General features: G+C 44.1%; 1 protein-coding gene across 1 annotated transcript in view; it reads right to left on the reverse strand.

Moving 5' to 3' along the window:
• The window catches only part of LOC126252421 (uncharacterized), a 102,671-nt gene that overhangs the window by 49,264 nt on the left and 32,570 nt on the right, over nucleotides 1-20,837 (reverse strand). The window contains exons 3-5 of the mRNA XM_049953311.1: nucleotides 17,815-18,038; nucleotides 11,314-11,460; nucleotides 4,650-4,814 (exon numbers count right to left, since the gene is read on the reverse strand). Of these exons, the coding sequence (XP_049809268.1) occupies nucleotides 4,650-4,814; nucleotides 11,314-11,460; nucleotides 17,815-18,038 (536 nt within the window). The remainder of the gene's footprint in view (nucleotides 1-4,649; nucleotides 4,815-11,313; nucleotides 11,461-17,814; nucleotides 18,039-20,837) is intronic.

Raw genomic sequence — 20,837 nt, forward strand, 5'->3', positions numbered from 1 at the left:
CACTAGCGTCATTAGCTGTCCTCGCTCGCACCCGCACACCCGCGAGACTTATGGCGGTGATACGTAGCAACTGTGCCTTGGTGTTCTGCCGATTGTCGTTCCGGCGACAGCGGTTGCACAGCCAGTTCGCAGAGCGCAGCGCAATAGAAATCAGTGGTCGCGGTACACCAGCGCGCTCTATCTCGTCCATAGCTGGCTAGTATTCGGCACAAGGCGGGTTTAACACACCGTAACCACCACTGAAGTACGGCACAGTAGGCGGGTAATCGCCGGTGGCATTTGCTCCTTGTGGACTCAACATCGTGTCTGCAATTTACCTCATCAAGAAGGGCCACATTAAGGGGCCACGGACTCCTACTTCGTCAGACGCGTTGGCGGGGGAGGGTGAGAGTACACACATACGCTAGGTGATCCGTGAATGCTGCCGGCCACATCTCAGCGTCGGCAACTGCCGAACGCAGGCTGCGTGTGACGTAGACTCGATCCAAACGGCTCGCGGAATGACTAGTAAAGTGGGTGTATGCCTTTCGGTCGTCGTGTTGTGTGACCCATGTGTCTGACAAAGCCAAGTCCTTTACAAGTGCCTGAAGTGCTGGGCAGGTGATATAGTGCGGCACCTGCTCGGATGGTCTGAGCACACAGCTGAAATATCCGCCTATTACCAAGTGGTCGGCATTACCCTGGAAGAGCAGAGCTATGTCTTCGGCAATAAAGGTGTGGCGTTGTCTCCTTCTGTCGGTGCCAGAAGGAGCATACAGGTCCTCCAGACGAACTGTACCAACCGTGAGTGCGCCCCCCCCCCCGCCCCGCTCCAGCCTCCCACCCACCGGGCCGACGGTAAATAGGATACGTCAGTTGCCGTAATCCCTTCCCACAGCAGAATAGCCGTACCTCCTCCGCCCACATCTGAAGGCATAGTGTAGGCGTCATATCCGTAGATATCGAAACAGAGTCATGATCGGACTTCTTGATGGGAAACAACATCCAGATCCGCAGCTCGTAACGTATCTCGCAGCATACGGGTTTTGAGAGCAGAAGTAACGCCGTGGACATCGAACGTGGCGACGTGGTATGCCTGTTCCATCAAGTCGTGGGGGGTGTCCTTGGTATTACAGGTGGGCGGTAGTTGTGCGGTGGTGTGGAGCGCCGTTAGGGCGTAGAGATACGAAGCGACGGGTGTGGGTCATGCCGGCCTAGGCGTCTGTCGCCGTCAACGTAGACGCTGCCAACGGCATCGGTGTATCGTCAGGGTCCTGAAACGCATCCTGCATCTCCATCTCCTACCCCCAGTCTCCCAGGGATGTCGATACCACTGGATCTCGAGAGGCAGACGTAGTCGTAAGTGCATTTCCGGGGTCGGGGCTTCGGTGATCTCCCGCATCTCCACTGTGCGCAGGCCCACCGGTAGTGGGAGAAGACGTCGAACAGTGTGGTACGTTAATATCGGCCGTGTCGGATCGATTTATCGGCTGACGCACTTCATCATCCATCGTCGCTGTCTCTGGCAGTTCTAACGCGTCGATTGTTATGGCCGTTTCTTATGGCGTTTCGGCGATTTCTGTTTACGCTGTCTCGTCTCTGTGTCCGACGCAGGGCAGGGGGTAGACGCGGCATCCTGTTCTTCAAGTTCCACCGTCCCGTCGGCTTGTCGGTGTAGCGGTGCGCCTGGGCTCGACCAGAGGGCAACAGAAGCACTGGCGCTGGAAGACGCTGGGGGCGCCTGAGGAACTGTTGCAGGGGCCTCCAAGGCTTGCACCAATATAGAAGGCTCGTACAGACAGCTGGCGTCTCCCGTCTCGCCTTACCTTTATCGGAAAACGACATCTTGGCGAAAATTATTATCTTTTTAATGAACTGGAGTAATGATGTACAAAAATTATGCAACAATGCCTTTGTCTGCACGTCATCACATCATCATCAGCAGCAGCAGCATAATCATGTGATGACCCAGTCGGATACATTACATACATATAGAGTTTATTGAATGTACGACAAGTCGAATTTGAGAAAAAGAAAGTGACAGAGAAAGAGAGAGAGAGAGAGAGAGAGAGACAAAGAGAGAGAGATAGAGAGAGGGGGAGAGAGAGAACAAAGAAAAATTTCAGATTACAAATTGCAATCATAAAGTACAAATAACAAGCAATACAAAGTAAATGATAGATATATGTGGTGTCTGTTTTGTCTGACATTTTTTGATCCAGCAGCCATTATGAATTAAGGCACAATGGAATTACAGATACTGGCTGCGAGCAGCCATTTCAATGAATGACAGCTCGCGGCCAATGTCAGTAATTCCTTTGTGTCTTAAGTGGTAGGAATTCTCCGTAAGTACAAATTCAGTTCACAAAAGCTGTGTCTGATAACTCAAGAATTGAAACCATGGTTCTATCATAAATAACTTAGGTTATATTTAAAGGAATTTTTGTGTTACTGTTGTTTGCGCTGCACCTATGGACAGTTTTATTTTGCTGTAGATCCCCGGTTCTATTTGAAAGATACTCATTTGCAAACAGAATCGATTCATATTTGTATAGGCTTGAGAGACTTATTATTTTCAGCTGAATAAACAATAGATTACATGTTTCAAGTCTCTTTAAGTTGCTGGTAGCCATGACAGCTTTTTCCTGTATCCTACAAACTTTTAGGTTGGGAGCTGAGTTTCGTCAGATTAACCCGTACCAGATTAGTAAGTGAAAGTATGCTTAATGTGCCTGAAATACTGTTCACCTGCTTGAACTTTGGCTTAGAACACGAAGAGCTAACAAGGTTTTCAGATCTTTCTTTCCAGTACTTTCACATGACAGTCCCATTTTAATTTCTTTTACAGCTATATACCTACAATTTTAGCTTCAGTAACTCGTCTCAGTAATCTGTTGTTATGACGTGGTATAGTATCATGTTCTTGTATAAATAGAGTGGAAATTCATGAAGACGATTTTTTTCTTTATTTATTGTCTTATTTTTTCTAACCAGCTAGTTATCAGAGAGACTGAAGCATCTATGGCTGGTGCCATAGACGTTCTATTCGAAGCTTTAATTAAAATTATACTGTCATCTGCTTTAATAAAGTCATTTACGTCATCATCATAAAGGAGGGACAAAAGAGGTCCTAGGACATAGCCCTGTTGTGCTCCGTAGGGCTACTTCAGCTGTGGTTTACTGGATATATGTGTTATTGCTGTAACGACATTGTCTTAAATGCCCTCATGCCTTAATGTCGGGTGTTTATAATTAAAGAGTAGTTACTCACGGAGGTCCAGTGTGGGCTGTAATTATCGGATGACAGAGAAACTTGGTAGACATGCTATTGCGTAAATGCGGAACCGATTTACTCTGGAAAAAAATTAATTCCAATTTTGGCTACTAGACGCAAATGTGGCGCTGTACAACATCTCGTCGACGAGTCCGGTGCTCATGTTGAGAAAAGTGCGTAAGTGGTGGTTAATAATAAAGTCAACATATGCCTTTCCCACTTGTTTGACCTTTTCTGTCCACGTCCTGTTCCTAATCCATTATATTTAGAAATATTCATATACGTCTTTATTGCATTCACACCGCCAGATTTTCTCCTGGTGGCCAAATAGTAACTAATTTTTTCCAGCGTAAATCGGTTCTGAAGTAACGCATGAGAATATATACCAAGTTTCGCTGCCATACGATATTTACAACCCATATTGGACCTCTGTGAGTAGCTGCACTATAATTATGACCACCTGATATTACCATTTGATGCCTGTCTTCTATGTAAGACCTTAATCCGCGGATTTTGGACCACTCTGACATCTTTTTGTGTTGATTTGTGAATAGGAATGTCATTATCAGTTACGTCAAGTTTTTTTGACCAATCTATAAAAATATCTGTAACGTGTTCTCGCTTATCCAGTTCTTTAAAGATAGCTTCTAACATGGAAAAACCGCCAAATTTGAAGTAGAAAGAAGCACACTTGCAAGATATCAGCCTCCCTAAGCGATCCCACGTGTAAATGTGGGCCATAATTATGACAGTAAAGAGTTACGACTTCGCACTCCGGCATTAGGCGGCTGCAGTGGGACGCAGTGAGTGACAAACAACTGGTGCGTACCGGAATTTAAAGGCTGTGCATTCAGAAGGTCATAACTGAGTACTATCAGAATTATGGCCCAGAATTTCGCGCGGCTTCATTGCTGAGGCTGATATCTTGCTAGCGTGCTTTTTCCTCCTTATAATGTGTGGTCGGATTTATGACGCTTCCTTCGCAGACGTGTGCTCTTAAAGTGGAGTTAACGATTTGTCTAACCCACTACAATCTGTATCCGACCTGAAGCACTAAGACTGATCTTACAGAGGAAACGGCAGAAACTAATTTCTGGAAAATGATCATTTGTAAGAGCTATGTCGTTAACCATATTTTCTCATACATAGTGAAAATGGCGTCTTCTGAATGTCATAGATTGTTTGTTAGTTTCAAGTAACGAAAGGGTTCTGGCAGGATAAATATGTGTTGTAATATAATAGACATTTCAGCCCTACAGACACTTTTGATGTTGAAATTTTCAGAAATGTTATTGTGGATGATACTAACTACACAGTTCTTTAGGTCAGTGTGAGGATGTCTTATGAGGAAACCGAATGAAAACACATGAAACTCAATTAGTGGTGCGGGGCTTACGTTTAAATTCCTCTGCTTTTCTTCCACCATGTCCATGCGCCGTTGCTCGCCGATATGTTTGTTGTAGAGAGCGAATTCTATATTTCTTGACCGCCGGGCGTCCGCCTCTTTCATAGCATCTATTGCGCCTCCAGCGTCGACCCTCATAATATCCAAGTTTATCACCTGTAACACATTAGGTAAGACATTCCTTAGCAGAAATAAAGATGAAATACGGAAGTTCAGATAACAAAAATGTAGAAACCTGTATCTTTAGCTGTGAAAGTCCCAAAATGAAATATTTGATTTCTGTAATACAAATCCACAGGACGTGACCCATTGTATGAACGGTTCAGAACGTATACCAGTCTGGTTCCTTACAGAGTATGCTGATACAGTTTCTCCATATTTATCAATTATATACAACCGCTCGCTCGTAGAAAGATCCGTACCTAAAGACTGGAAAATTGCTCAAGTCACACCAATACCCAAAAAGAGAAAAGGAGTAATCAGCTGAATTACAGGCCCATATCACTAACGTCGATTTGCAGTAGATTTTTGGAACATATGCTGTGTTTGAACATTATGAATTACCTCGAAGAAAATGAATTATTTACACGTATTCAGCAGGGATTCAGAAAATACCGTTCTTGTGAAACACAACTAGTTCCTTATATTCATGAAGTAAGGAGTGCTATTGACAGGCGATTTCAAATTGATTCCATATTTTTAGATTTCCAGAGGGTTTTCGACACCGTTCCTCACAAGCGTTTCTAACAAATCTGTGTGCCTATTGAATATAGCCACAGTTGTGCGACTGAATTCGTGATTTCCTGTCAGAAAGGTCACAGTTCATAGTAATAGACGGAAAGTCATCGAGTAAATCAGTAGTAATATCCGGCGTTCGCCAAGGAAGTGTTATATGTCGTCTGTTGTTCCTGATCTATATTAACGACATACGAGACAATCTGAGTAGCCCTCTTAGATTTTTTGCAGATAATGCTGTCATTTACCGTCTTGTACAGCCATCAGATGACCATAATGAATTGCAACATGATTTAGATACGATATCTGTATGCTGCGAAAAGTGGCAATTGACCCTGAATAAAGAAAAGTGTGAAGTTATTCACATGAGTACTAAAAGAAATCCGCTAAATTTCGATTACTTGATAAGTCATACAAACCTGAAGGTCGTAAATCCAACAAAATACATAGGAAGAAGAGATGGGGCCCCTCCACGCCCGCACCAACGAGGTGACCAAACCAAAAGTTCTACTGTCACCTCCGTAAAACATGTTAGTTATCTAGTAAGTGTATCACAGGATGGTGGGCTGTGATGTTGTCCGTGCGTCTGGGTAAGACTACGCATTAACACGGTCCATCAGGTGATAGATAGTGGACGAAACGCGAGTGAGGGTAACGATCTGAAGAGCAGAGGGAAAAAAAGTGCCACGGTTCGTGCCGTGGGAAAAAAACCTCTGCGACAGTGGGATGGGTAGTAAGAGCAGTAGTGGCTTACTAGCTGCGATAGCTCATGCAAGGTTGGATTTGTTAGTATAGGTATCATGCATCATTACCGTGACAAGCGATGGCGATGTGTCCCAGTTGCTGCAGCTGCTACATTCCTGGAACAATCAAGATCGTTATACAGTAGTGGGAGATCGGCCATAGATCATCTCACTGTGTGGGGGATGTGTGGAGCTTGTTTGCATGCAGTGTACGGCACGGCTTCCCTGTGTGGTGCCAGTTATTCGGCGGTGTATTTCAGCTGGGATTACAATTGCAAATAACCTAAATTGGAACGATCACATAGGTAATGTAGAGCAAACCAAAGACTGCGATTCACTGCTAGAACGCTCAGGTGCAAAAGGTATACTAAAGAGACTGCTTTCACCACGCTTGTCCCCCTATCCTGGAGTATTGCTGTGCGGTGTGGGATCCGCATCAGGTGGGACTGACATCGAAAAAGTTCAAAGAAGGGCAGCTCGTTTTGTATTATTCCGAAATAGGGGAGATAGTGCTACAGACATTATTCGTGAATTGGAGTGGCAATCATTAAAACAAAGGCGTTTTTCGTTGCGACGGGATCTTCTCATGAAATTTCAGTCACCAGTTTTCTCCTCCGATTGTGAAAACATTCTGTTGGCACCCACCTACATTGGGAGAAATGATAATCACAGTAAAATAAGAGAAATCAGGGCTCGCACAGAAAAATGTAAGTTTTCCTTTTTTGCCGCGCGCCGTTCGAGAGTGGAACGGTAGAGAGACAGCTTGAAGGTGGTTTATTGGACCCTCTGCCAGGCACTTTATTGTGAATAGGAGAGTAATCACGTAGATGTAGATGTAGATGTAGAGGACATCTAATCCAGGAAGGTGGCATACAGCGATGACAGCCTTTGACATGTCCGCGGCAAAGTGTTGGCGTAAAATTGAAACAGTTATCAACCTGATATTTGGCGGTTACGCTTCAGTGTTGGATTTGGTACTTCTAGACTCTCAAAAAGTCTTTCGATTTACCACAACATTACCACTACCGTGCCTAAAGAAAATACGAACACACAGCACATATAGCAAGGTTCACAAATGGATTTGTGAAACGACTGGATGGTTTGCTGTCGACCGACCTGTGTACCTACAAGTAGTGCGTTGGCCGCCGGACAGACGGCCGTTCGGGTCACCTCCGACTTTCGAGTTCCCTGGGAGAATTTCTACGAGAGTTTTGAGAATTTCGAAGTGGTGGTTTCTAGATAGGTGCAGTATTTTATATACGTTGGCAAACATAAATAATCTGATGACTAACTGTGGTATAATCGCCGGCCGGAGTTGCCGTGCGGTTCTAGGCGCTACAGTCTGGAGCCGAGCGGCCGCTACGGTCGCAGGTTCGAATCCTGCCTCGGGCATGGATGTGTGTGATGTCCTTAGGTTAGTTAGGTTTAATTAGTTCTAAGTTCTAGGCGACTGATGACCTCAGAAGTTAAGTCGCATAGTGCTCAGAGCCATTTGAACTAACTGTGGTATAATCGTGGATCTATGCGCAGCAAATGACGTAAATGCGTGAAAACGTTGTAGAATGAACAACTGTGAAACAACATCAAATTTGGGACCGATGACCCCGTCAGTTTGGTCCCATAGGAACTTAGCGAAAAATCAAATTTGCAACTGCTTATCAGTTTTATTTCAAGAAGATCACTGTCAAATACCGACAAGTAATTCATCTCTGTATTAAATTCGGCGACTGTTCTTCTAGATGATGTAAACTGGAGCCAACGAAGTTAAGTCTTCACTTTTTACGAGTTTAAAGTGTATCACAGCAGATACTTTGGGCTTCTAAATTTTATTGATTAAGAAGAACTAAGAAATACAGTTTCAGATGTCAGACTTCCTGCGAGTGCAGCACTGTGCCCTGGGATATGAAATCATCTGCAATCACTACAGTAATGCTAGGCATAATGTAGGGAGGTATGGCAGAAGTGAAACGGTTCATGTTTTATAGTGTTCTCAAACTTAGGATCAAAATCATATAGATAGCAAAGGATGGTAGACGGGGGACTTTTAGATAAGGAACTCATGGACAGAAAGAAATTCATACACCTTTAGTTTTTATTGACATAAGCAACTCTCACCTTATGGCAACAGCTTAAATTTATGGCAAGTGTTCCATGTGAGAATCACCAATTTTGATGTATTCATCGACAGAATTGAACTGTGGAATCAAAATAAGTTGGCACCACTGTCTGGATACACGCTTTGTGATAGTACTAGATTCGCTGCTCCACCTCTGCTCTTCTAAGTGTGCATTTTAAGAACTAGTTGAAGATTGCTTACTGATGAATTTCCGAAGCAAAATCCAGAAGCAGCTCCTGAAATTCTACTGTGCGAATAGTTATATTTTCGATAAACCTGTCCACCTCTGTGTTAGCTGAGTGGTCCAGTTTCTCGTGAACTTCAATCCACGACAATAAATGTCGACGGCTGCTGCTGTAACATGTATTAAATACTCGTTTGTACATCCCTGTAAACAGTAATGCCTCATATCTGACAACTCATGAATATGAAACAGTGGTTAACTCCACTGTAGACACATCACAGGCGATTGCACGTAGTACCGCCAGAAAGACTCTTTGATGAGTTCCACACAGAACAGCGGAGTAGAGAGAGAAGTTGGGAAGCAAATATAAAATGGGGGATGACATGGATAATAGAGGCCACTCTAAGAAAACAAAAGCATTATAGGATCTGTTGTCAGTTAAATATTAGGTCGGTGATTTGCCACCAACTAAAACGCACACACACACAAAGTCTAGCACTAGAAACAAGAAAATTCAATAATTTCATCACGAATACAAGCAACGCTACCACATATGAAGGCTGAGTGCCCAAACGTCATACAACGAGAAATACTGCAACAAGCAAAAAGGAAAGCTATTATAGATGTGAAAAATGTTAAGCTGTAATGTAGTAGGAATAGATAAACAGGGCTATGTTAATGTAATGGAATGGGGAAGCTAGTGACTTTGCATAATGCAAATAATGTGCATTAAGTGTCTGATGGATGACCTCCCTTAAGGTAAGTACACTGAGGTGACAAAATTCATGAGATAGCGATATGACAGATACAGATGGCGGTAGCATCGTGTATACGAAGTAAAAAAGGACAGTGGATTCGCAGAGCTGTCATTTGTACTCAGGTGATTAATGTGAAACGGTTCCCTCTTGATTATGGCTGCAAGACAGGAACTAACAGACTTCGACCGATGGAGTTGTCGCAGTGGTTAGCACACAGGACTCGCATAAGGGAGGACGATGGTTCAAACTCGCATTCGGCCATCCTGATTTAGGTTTTCCATGATTTACCTAAATTGCTTTAGGCAAATGCCTGGATGGTTCCTTTGAAAGGGCACGGCCGACTTACTTCTCCATCCTTCGCTAATCCGATGGTACCGATGATCTCGCTGTTTGGTCCCCTCCCCCAAATCAACCAATCAAAAAAAAAAGTTCAAATGTGTGTGAAATATTATGGGACTTAACTGCTAAGGTCATCAGTCCCTAAGCTTACACACTACTTAACCTAAATTATCCTAAGGACAAACACACACACCCATGCCCGAGGGAGGACTCGAAACTCCGCCGTGATCAGCCGCTCAGTCCATGACTGCAGCGCCTCAGACCACTCGGCTAATCCCGCACGGCAACCAGTCAACCAACAGACTTTGAACACGGAATGTTAGTTGGAGCTAGACGCATGGAACATTCCATTTCGGAAATCGTTAGGGAATTCAATATTCCGAGATCCAAAGTGTGAAGAGTGTGCCGAGAATACCAAATTTCAGGCATTACATTTCGCCACAGACACCACAGTGGCGATAGGCTTAAATTAACGATCGAGGACAGCAGTGTTTGCATAGAGCTGTCGGTGCTAATAAACAAGCAACACCGGATTAAATAACCACAGGAATCGATTAGGACGCAAGACGAACGTATCCTACAGGACAGTGTGCGAAATCTGCTGTTAATGGGCTAAGGCAGCAGACGACCGACGTGAGTGCGTTTGCTAACAGTACATCACCTGCAGCTCCTCTTCTGGACTCATGACCATACAGGTTGGACTCTATATGACTGGGAAACCGCGGCCTGGTCAGATCAGTCCCATTTTCATTTGGTAATAGCTGATGGTAGAGTTAAGAGTGTGGTGCAGGTCCCACGAAGCCATGGACCCAAGGCACTGTGGAAGGTGGTCATGGCTCAATGATGGTGTTAGCTGTGGTTATGTGGAATGGTCCTCTGGTCCAGGTGAACCAACCAATGACTGAAAATGGTTATGTTCAGCTACTTGGAGACCATTTGCATTCGTGGACTTCAAGTTCCCAAACATGATGAACTTTTTGTGGATGACAATGCATTACGTTAGAGCACCACAGTTGCTTGCTATTCGTTAGAAGAACATTCTGGCCAATTCCAGCGAATGATCTGGTCACTCAGATCGACCGATATGAGTCCCATCGAACATTTATGGGACATAATCGATAGGTCAGTTCTTGCGCATGTTCTGCACTGGCAATACCTTCGTAATTATGGACGGCTATAGATGCAACATGGCTTAATATTTCTGCAGGGGACTTCCTACGACATGTTGAGTCCATGCCACGTCGAAATGCTATACTAAGAAGGTTAAAAGAAGGTCCGACGCGATATTAGGAGGTATATGATGACTCTTGTCGCCTCAGTGTACATTAACTTATTTTTACAATAATAAGTGGTACGTGTTTATATAATATTCCATAGTTTTTATCACTGGTATAATACGAATATTTTCTTTTCTTTTTTTCATCGTGCATTACCAGCACAGACACAACATAGGTTTCTTGTATAGTGCCTATAAATAATGCCACGTAGGTTCAGGTTTTCAATGGGGAACCTGTTCATAACTTTGCCTAGTTAACAGAGTGATGTGGCAGAATAAAATGCTTTCCTGAAGTCATGAAATACTCTATCTACCTGACTGCCTCGATCGACTGCTGTGAGGAGGCCATGTGATTTCGTATGACCGATGTTTTGGGCATCCGTGCTGGTTGGCGTGAAGATACCACGTAACCCTCTCAGTACTGTTTAACGGTAGCTTGCGTAGTGTAAGTGCTGACATAGCGGCTGTGCTTGTGGAGAGCGGATCGGTGGCGCCAGTACTCACCCGCTCCTTGGCGGCCGTGACCTCCGGCGGCTCCCTGGGTGCTAATGCGGCGCGTTCCTCCCTCAGCTTTTTGAGCTGGCACACGTAGCACAGACGTGGGTCCACGCCCGGCGGTGGGGGCGGCGGCAGCTGCACCATGCACTCCTCCTGCACACACACACCTGCCACGTCACACATAGCTGCTTCACAAACTGAATAGTTCAAACAGTGTCACGCAGCTGAGAAGAAATCACGAATAGAGTCCCACAGGGTTCAGTTTTGGGTCCAGCTCTATTACTTACACACGCTGTCCAACGTTTTTGCATCATACGTGCAGAGGTGATAGATCACGTCATGGGGAAATACTTTTGTTAGAGACAAAATGATGTTCACTGGCGAATCCCGTGGACGTTAGGCAACGTTTAGTATTTGGTGACCCTGGGACGATGAGTTTTCACCAAACTACCAGGGTTTACTAACCAGGTATTCCATGTACTCTCTACCCCAGTAAACTGACAGAATGATTTTCAACCAGGAAACCTTAAGAATGAGTTGGATAAATATATTTTAGAGGCGAATCAGTAACTTTAATTTTGGTGCGCCTCTTTCATGTGGAGCGGATGACTGGATTATAGGCAGCGCGCAATTCATACACACGCCTTACAGTGCTTACAGCCTGCCGCCTCTCAGGGGCATAATCAATACAAATGACGCCTAGCATCGCCGGGAAGCGTCAGCGAACGTTTTGTCGGTAGTAAAAGCTGTTCTTCATGACGTGATCTATCACCCCCTAGACGTTTGATTAAAATAGTCTTAAAACAACTTGTATATATGAATGGCCTACCACTTTACATTCATCAAGCGGAACAGGTACTTTTTGCAGAGTACACTAGAGTTATAATAAATCCCATTAGAGAAAAAACAACAGAAGCAATTGTTACTAATGTTCTTCAAAGAGGAAGAGAGGATAACCAGGCAACGCACAAGAAACTATCACAAACAAAGGAATGATAACGTTGTGACTGATATTTCACAAGTTGCGAATATTTTTAACGATCACTTTCTACATGCATTAGCAAAAATAGGACTAAAAGGTTCAGTCGAAGAAGTTAGAGATTTTATTTGAAATGTCACCCCATGAAACGTTAAGCAACTAGAAGTGTAACATGCCTGCATCACTGAACATAATAGAATTATAAAAGTTCTCAAAAACAAAAGCTCATATGGTGTTGATGCAATTTCCGACCGAATTCTGAAGAGTTGTTGTAACTTAATAAGTAATGGGCTTAGTGAAATATATCATGCATCACTGGCATAGGAGACTTTCTAAACCTCTTTATAAGCAAAGTGACAAGAAAAACTTAAATAACTATCGCCTAGTTTCCTTAATTACGTCTTTTTCTAAAATATCCCATTCATAGACACCATGTCCCAAACAACTATGGACTTTTTATGGATGACAAAGCGCCATATCAGTGGGACACAGTTGTTCGCGATTGGTTTGGAGACCATTCTGGACAATTCGAGCGAATGATTTAGCCACCCAGATCGCCCGGCGTCTTTCCAATCGATCATTTATGGAACATAATCGACAGGACAGTTCGTGTGCAAAATGCAGCACCGGCAATACTTTCGCAATTATCGACAGCTGTAGAGGCAGCATGGCCCAGTATTTCTGAAGGAGACTTCCAATGACGTGTTGAGTCGATGCCATTTCCAGTTGCTTCTCTATGCCGAGCAAAACGGAGGTCCGACGCGATATTAGGAGATATACCACTATTTGAAAAGAACTGCGATGTCCATACCTACAACAGTAGAAGGAAAAAGACCATTATTAATCGGTACTAAAGCTGTCACTGGCTAAGAAAGGTTTTCGATGTGCATCAACAATATTTTTGATCATTTGACCAATAAAATAAAACGTGTGAAAGTAATATAAGAAGTTTTAATTTTTAATCTAAAATTCCTTAGTCTAGACAACTCCTTGTAAGTCATAGAGGTATTTTGATTTAAAAAGTTGCAGGCTGAAGGAACCCTAGCTTCAAGTGCAGTTGCGTGAAAGGAACTGAAAATTAATGTGTTCATTAATGTTAAATTTAGGCCACTACGTCATTTAGAAACACGTAAACGGCCAGCATTAGTCATGCACTAAAACTATATATATATATAAACTGAGCCATTCCACATAATTTCGATAGCAATACTGTCAAATTCCAGCTGTCTCCTGCTACATACCTGCTAAACAGCAACACGTATTTCTCTCTTTCTGTGTTTTCTATGCTCTGTGCGGACGCAGGAGGAGCTGGCCGCAGTTCATGAGCAGCTGAATGCGCTTTTGGCTGTAGTTAGCCGTCGTCAGGCTGCTGCCGCGGGATGCAGCGGAGGCGAAGCATCTGGCGCGTTCCATGGGACGCCTCAGGTGTCGACAGTTTCTTCCGCGGGCTCTGCTGTTGAGGCACCTTCCAGTGGCTCCGACGTGGTGGTGGTGGTGGGGGGAGTCCCCCTCATTTTAGGATGAGTAATTAGTGGTGGCTGTTAACGCGATTGCATGGCTCGAGGCGGAGAGCTAATGGGGGACTGACCGTCTGGTCTCACCCGTTCAACTTGTGAGTGGACAGGTGGCCATTCCCTCACCAGCGTGCGAGCAGGCACACGAGGGGAGGGATTTCCTAGATTTCGGTATCTCTGATGTTAGGCCTATTATGGAGCTTCTTAGGGAAATAGCATTCAGGACAGAAAAACAACCCAATGTGCACTCGGTATGTCTGCTGGGTGCGACAGGTGTAGCCCAGGAGTTTGGTGTTGCACACAGCATTGTTCCACGTGCACGGACTTCCGAACCACGGGCACTGCTGCCCGAAGCAGAGGAGGTGGTCCACGACTGTCAACTACAGCAGCAGATGACCGCTGCATTGTGCAACAGGCAAGAAGGGACCCATGTCAAACAGCAGGTGCCATTGCAACCACATTTAACAGGGCTGGAAAGCACGCAATCTCACCACAACGGCACGGCCCGACCACCTGTACGTTGTCTTCTGCTGACACCAGCACGTCGGCTGTACAGTTTGCGATGGTGCCAGGAGCATAGGGAGTGAACCAACGAGGAGTGGAGTCACGTGCCCTTCTGAGATGAGGACAAATTCTGGCTCAGTGATTGTTCTCGACGTGCCCTCATATGGCGGCGGTAATAAAATGTGAAGCACCCAGTAACATTGTCGAACAAGATCGTTTTGGTGGTCCAGGTGTTATGGCGTGGGGAGACATAATATTGCATGGGCGTACTGACCCCCAAATCTTTCAACACTTTGCACTCACCGGTCAGCGTCATTGTGACACTGTACTCCTTTTCCTTGTGCGTGTTTTCGTGAGATTTCATTTTTATGGGTGATAATGCCTGACCGCATCGAACGGCGCTGGTGGAGGAGTTCTTCGAAAGAGAAGGTATTCGGCGAATGGACTGCCAGTTTCTCCCAGATAAATCCCGTCGAGCACGAGTCGAATGCGTTGGGTGACTTACTGCAACGTGCCCAAATGCGCCAACGGCCATCCAGTTCTTGCAAACACGCTCGTGGAGGAGAGGAGCGCCTTACCACAGGAACTCTTCACGTACCTTGTGCCTGGCGTGGGACCACGCTTCAGAGCATGCATGGTTGTCCGTGGTGCACACACACCCAATGAAGAACCATGTTGACCACGTGTAATGTCCAGGGCACCATTGTGAATCGTGTTTTTATTTCAATGAAATTATCGTCCTTGTATAAAAGATGTCATTTCTGTTCGTCTTTCGTATTTCTTTCAGTTACCTTCTGCACTGTACTGTAGCAGTTCTTTATATGTATGCAGCAAGCTGAATCATCCTGTGTTACTTGCCAGTGAGACATCACGCGAAAGGTGCTTTCGTCCTTATTTTTTGTACACCAGTGTATTTCATCAAGTTCCACACCACTACGTAGTGCAAGTCATCAACGAAGTCTCTGTTCAGCGCCAGAGAAAAAAGTATTTAATTCCATTAGAAAGGCCGATGTCGTAATTCGGCAGCTATAAAAGTTAAAAATTAAATTACATACGTCAGAATATCCGCCACATTGTCCACTGTAACTTATCGAAAATAGAATATCGAGTTATCCACTCATTTTGGATATATCTAGGTTTCCCTGTCTTAGCTGTCTGAGCATGTATGATTCTGAGCCGTTGACTGACTTTACGTAATATCAATACTTCTCCGTCTGTTTCATCGGTTCAGTAGATACGATTTTGCTTGCGAGATTATTTGAACCTTTTCAGAGATGGAGCCCAAGTTGGACTGGCCAAGGACGGGACAAATATTCATCCTTGTCCCTTTCAGAGGAAACTTCCCGGCAATCGGCTTAACTAACATCCAGACACCACAGAAAAGTTATTCTGGGTGGACTGACAGGATTTGAATCTCCATCCTCGTATATGTAATTACAGTATCAAACAATGGAAAATCCAGGATGGAATGTAACAATATTATGAAAAGAGAAGTTGCTACTCACCATTTAGCGGAGATGCTGGGTCACAGATCGTTACAACCAAAAGACTGTCACAGTATAAGCTTTCGGCTATCAAGGCGTTTGTCGAAAATAGACGACAGACACACAAACACACACACACACACACACACACACAAACACACACACACACACGCAAACGCAACTCTCACACACATGACTGCAACCTCTGGCAGCTGGTTGCAGTCGTCTATTTTCGACAAAGGCCTTGATGGCCGAAGGCTTGTATTGTGACAGTCTTTTTGTTGTGCGTATCTGCGACTCAGCATCTCCGCTATGTGGTGAGCAGCAACTTTCCTTTTCATAATTACAGTATTATAACGACTGCACGTTCACGTTACGATTACGATTGTCTTTGTAAACAGCTATAACATATGGTGTACACTTCACAGACAAGTGCAATGTAATGCGTTCTAAAAGAAAAGTTTACGTAGTGAATGTAAAACGATTCATTCCACTTCATTGCGATTTATCGTGAAAATGATCCATGGAACATGAAACTAACTAATCATAGCTATATCATTTGTGCGACACATGCTCAAAACGGTAGCCAGAGCAGTATTATCAGAGTACGTCAGCGTAATTAATTTTTCGGATCCCTTATAGTAAATTACGTTATCAGGCCGCCGTGGAAGCATGTCAGTTTGGCTCAAAATCGGAAACTGTATTAAAACCATACCCCTCCCAGTGCCTTCATTATTCTCATTGTCTTAGTCAGGAATTGCAGCATTAACTCTTGTTTACATCACTAACTCTGGCATGAAGACCAATGTAATGCTTCCAATACCAAAGATGGCATGTAGTGATAGGTGTATTACCGAACCATAAGTTTAACAAGATGTAGTTGCATAATAATTATAAGAATGATGGAAGGTGGAAAGACAGTCAGAAGCCGACATGGGGGGAAGATCGACATGGGGAGTGAGGTAGGAAAACGAAGGCAATACTGACTTACACAATAGATTAAAGCAACGCATATCCGTCTTCACGAAATTCTTAGATTTAGAAAAAGCGTTTGGCAATAACGACTGGAATACATTCTTTGAAATTCTGAAGTTATAAGAAATAAAACACAGAGAGCGAAAAGTTATCCATCTACAACTTGTACAGAAAGTAGATTGCGGCTGTAAGAGTCGAAGGACGCGCAGGTGTGAAGCAGTAATTGAGAAGGGAGGAAAGTAGGGATGTATCCTATGCACACTGTTATTAACTTCGTAGATTACACTAGCAGTAAAGGAAACTAGGAGAAATTTAGAGAAGGGATTACAGTTCCGGGACAAGACGACATTACTTTTCTGTCAAAGACGTTAAAGGACTTTCAATGATAGTTGAACAGAATGAAAAGCGTCCTGAAAAGATAAATCAGGTGATGCCGAGGTAATCCGATTACGAAATGAGACCTTAAAACGCTACTTAGGTAGCAAAATAACCAGTGGCAGAAATAAAGAGGATATAAAATGCAGACTGCCGGTATCAACGAAATCTTTTCTGAAAAGAAGGAAAATGTTAGCGTCGAGTCTAAATTTAAGCCCTACGAAGTATTTCCTGAAGCTATTCGTATGGGTGTAGCCTTGTCAGGAAGTGAAACATGGACGATAATCAGTTCACACAACAAGAGAATGGAAGAATTCGAAATGTTGTGCTACGGCGGAATGCTAAAGATTAGATGGGCAGAGCGAATAACCAAAGAGGAGATACTGAATCAATTTGGGGAGAAAAGAAATGTCGACCTATGGCACAATATGCCTAAAATGGCGTGTAGGAACAGTTAATTTGTCGATGGAGGAACGTAGGGAGTGACTAATGTTTGAACACAATATTCGGACTGAAAACAACAACATATTACTCTTTTGTGCCTGTTGCTTATCCACGTTCTTCTTACGGTTGGTCTTAAATACGTAGCACACAATCGTTTTAGCATTACGTCATACAGACAAGAACTTACATAACGTACAGTGAGTGGTACATACGACGGAAAGATTCTACATACCTCCGTGACTTCTTCAGGCACCGGTGGCGGACCCTGTGGCTTGTGACCGGAGGACTTGCGGCTAAGACGGCTGGAAGATTTTTGGCTTCGAGCAGTCTCTGGTGCTCGCGGTGTGCCAGCCGTGGATGCGGGCACTGACGGTGGCTTCTGGTGCGCAGGGGGCGGTTCGGTCTGCCTAGTCTCAAGGCGTTCTGATTTTGCTTCATCGTCAGGTGGTGGACGACCTGGGAACATTTATCTTTATATTAATTTATACGGAGTTTCACGGATCCATGAAGCGAGAATATCGCTAGAACGCAGAGCGATTCAGATGCTGGAAATAATAATCAAACATGCTTACTTAAAAGGTTCAAATGACTCTGAGCACTATGGGACTTAACATCTATGGTCATCAGTCCCCTAGAACTTAGAACTACTTAAACCTAACTAACCTAAGGACAGCACACAACACCCAGCCATCACGAGGCAGAGATTACTTAAAAGGCTTTCAGTCATGTTGATAGATAATGGATAACATGCGCAATAAAATACACCTGACTACAGAGAAGCCAAGACTCAACATCATTCATTAGAAGACAGAGTGAACAAAAAAGGACGAGACAAAGTGATGTATCTGGAAACGAAGTTTGGAGAAATAGTAAGAGAAGACAAAAATCCCGGAGAATGCATATATCGGAAATACACTTAATAGAGACGAATAAACAACGAGCTAGGATAGAGAATCTCGAACACGAACTGAAAAAATACAATGACAGTGAAGACAGAAACATTTTATAGCCAGAATGTCTTGACATTGAACAACAAAGGGAGAGCGAAGACCTAGAGAAGAAAGAAAAAAAATATCTTCAGGAAGATGTTAGCATCAGACAAAGAAAAATATAATTTATGGAGAGATAAGAATAGATCTTCACGGAGAGCCAGGAAATGTGACAGACCTGATACACAAGTAAAATTGAAAATTATATGTGCACATTACAAGAGACAACGAGAGCAGATTCACCTGGAAAGTTTTTAAAATATGTCATCAAGTTAAAAACGGCTACAGAATGGCTGGAAAAAATAAATAAGCACACGGAGGAACCTGAAATCGATCCATAGCAAATCTGGAATAAAAAGTTATTCCGAACTAAGGTCGGGAATTTCGAGTCAAAGAAGAAAATGGGAAGACACTCAATGAATGGATGATGGAGGAAGAGAGATAATTCAGTAAATCTTTTGTTCCTGCAGTCCACTATTGGCCAAATCAGAAGGAAGATGTACAATTGCCGCGGTACTATGCACATAGCACACAAGTTATTGCAGTATAAGTATGAAATATATCACATCTAAAATTCTGAAATTTTATACATTGCTAAGGTCTTACAGTTTTCGAAAATATAATGTTTTCCTTTTTTCTTATTTAGTCAGGTCACTTACTATAGATCTGCAAAGCGGTGTACGAGTATATCTTTTGGCCCGAAAAATTTACTCCTTTTACTAGGATGCTGAAACGTTTCACGAGGGGCGTTCAATAAGTAACGCAACACTTTTTTCCTTGGCCAATTTAGGTCAAAAAATGCGGAATTTTTTGTGGGACTACGTGGATTATTCCCGCTTGGTGCGCTATAGTTTCATGAAGTTTCCGATAGGTGGCGGCGCTGTACGTAGCCTTCGAAATGGCGTCTGTAAAGGTGGTGCGTTCCAAGCACAGAGCTGTCATTGAATTTCTTTTCGCGGAAAACCAGAGTATCTCAGACATTCATGGGCGCTTGCAGAATGTCTCCGGATACCTGGTAGTGAAGAAAAGCACAGTCAGTCGTTCTGAGTGGCGTCTGTTAATCATCGCAACAAGGTCGCACATACCTGTCCAATCTCTCACGGGCGGGGGGAATTCCACATTCTCAGGATTTTTTTTCCTTTATTGAATTTCAATTCCCCCCAAAGGGGGCGGGCTGGCAACAGCTTAGTATGCCGCTCTTCAGCCTACAGACTTTGTTTTAATAAGATGAAGAAAATAAATAATAAAAACAGGCGATAAAATCGGAGACTTAAATAGTAACATGGATAAAAAATTGTGGAACTTAAAACATAGAACAAAGGGGTGATGATGCTAATAAAATACATACGAAGCAGACAGGTAAAATAATAGACAGACAATTAAAAAAACACGGCGACAGTCTGGTTTCTGTTCGCAGAAGACATAAAATTCACACCCAGCGGCAGCATGGTTTCTGTTCGCAACACTAGAAAGACAAAACAACACTGAACATTCACTGGAACACTGCACTAAAAAGTTGGCAAATGTGACATACAGCCGAGAGCTGGTGAGGGGAAACTGGACAGATGATGGAAAAGTAAAAAAGGGGAGGAAGGAGAGGAAAATCGAAGGGTGGGAGGGGGGAAAGGAGCTGATGGAGGATGAGGACCCATAAGGGGGGTGGGGGGTGCTGGGCATATGCGACAGGGAGTGGGGAAGGCAAAGGAGGGGAATACAAAAGGACTCGGGGGGGGGGGGGAGAAGGGAGATAAGAAGAGGTTTGGCAGGGAGAAAACAGAATGGAAGGGGGGGAAGAGGGAGCCCAGGGAAAGAATGGAGGAAAGGAGGGGGGGTGAAGATCAGAGTTGATAGGAGGGATAGATGGAGGGAGAGATGGCATCATCCGGGAGGGGGAGTTGATGGAAGCCACCTTGGGAAAGGAGATGACGGGTCTAGAGATGGAGGGTAGGGGGGACACAACAGTGAAGGCGTGGCAGGGGGCAGGGACGGGAGAGGAGAGGAGCAACCAGGGGGTGAGGGGGATAAAGGCGGTGTAGAGTATGCGGATATGTTCGAGGAATAGGAGCAGATGGGGGAAAGGAATGAGGTCATAGAGGATCCGCATGGGGGATGGGAGGCATATACGGAACTCGAGGTGGAGTGCATGATGCTCAAGGATCTGGAGGGACTTATAGAATTTGGGGGGGGGGGGGGCAATATCCAGGCGGGACTGGCATAACAGAGGATGGGACGGATTAAGGATTTGTAGGTGTGGAGGATGGTAGAG

Source organism: Schistocerca nitens, chromosome 4 (genome assembly GCF_023898315.1).
Source record: "Schistocerca nitens isolate TAMUIC-IGC-003100 chromosome 4, iqSchNite1.1, whole genome shotgun sequence".
In the NCBI taxonomy this organism is placed as follows: Eukaryota; Metazoa; Arthropoda; class Insecta; order Orthoptera; family Acrididae; genus Schistocerca; species Schistocerca nitens.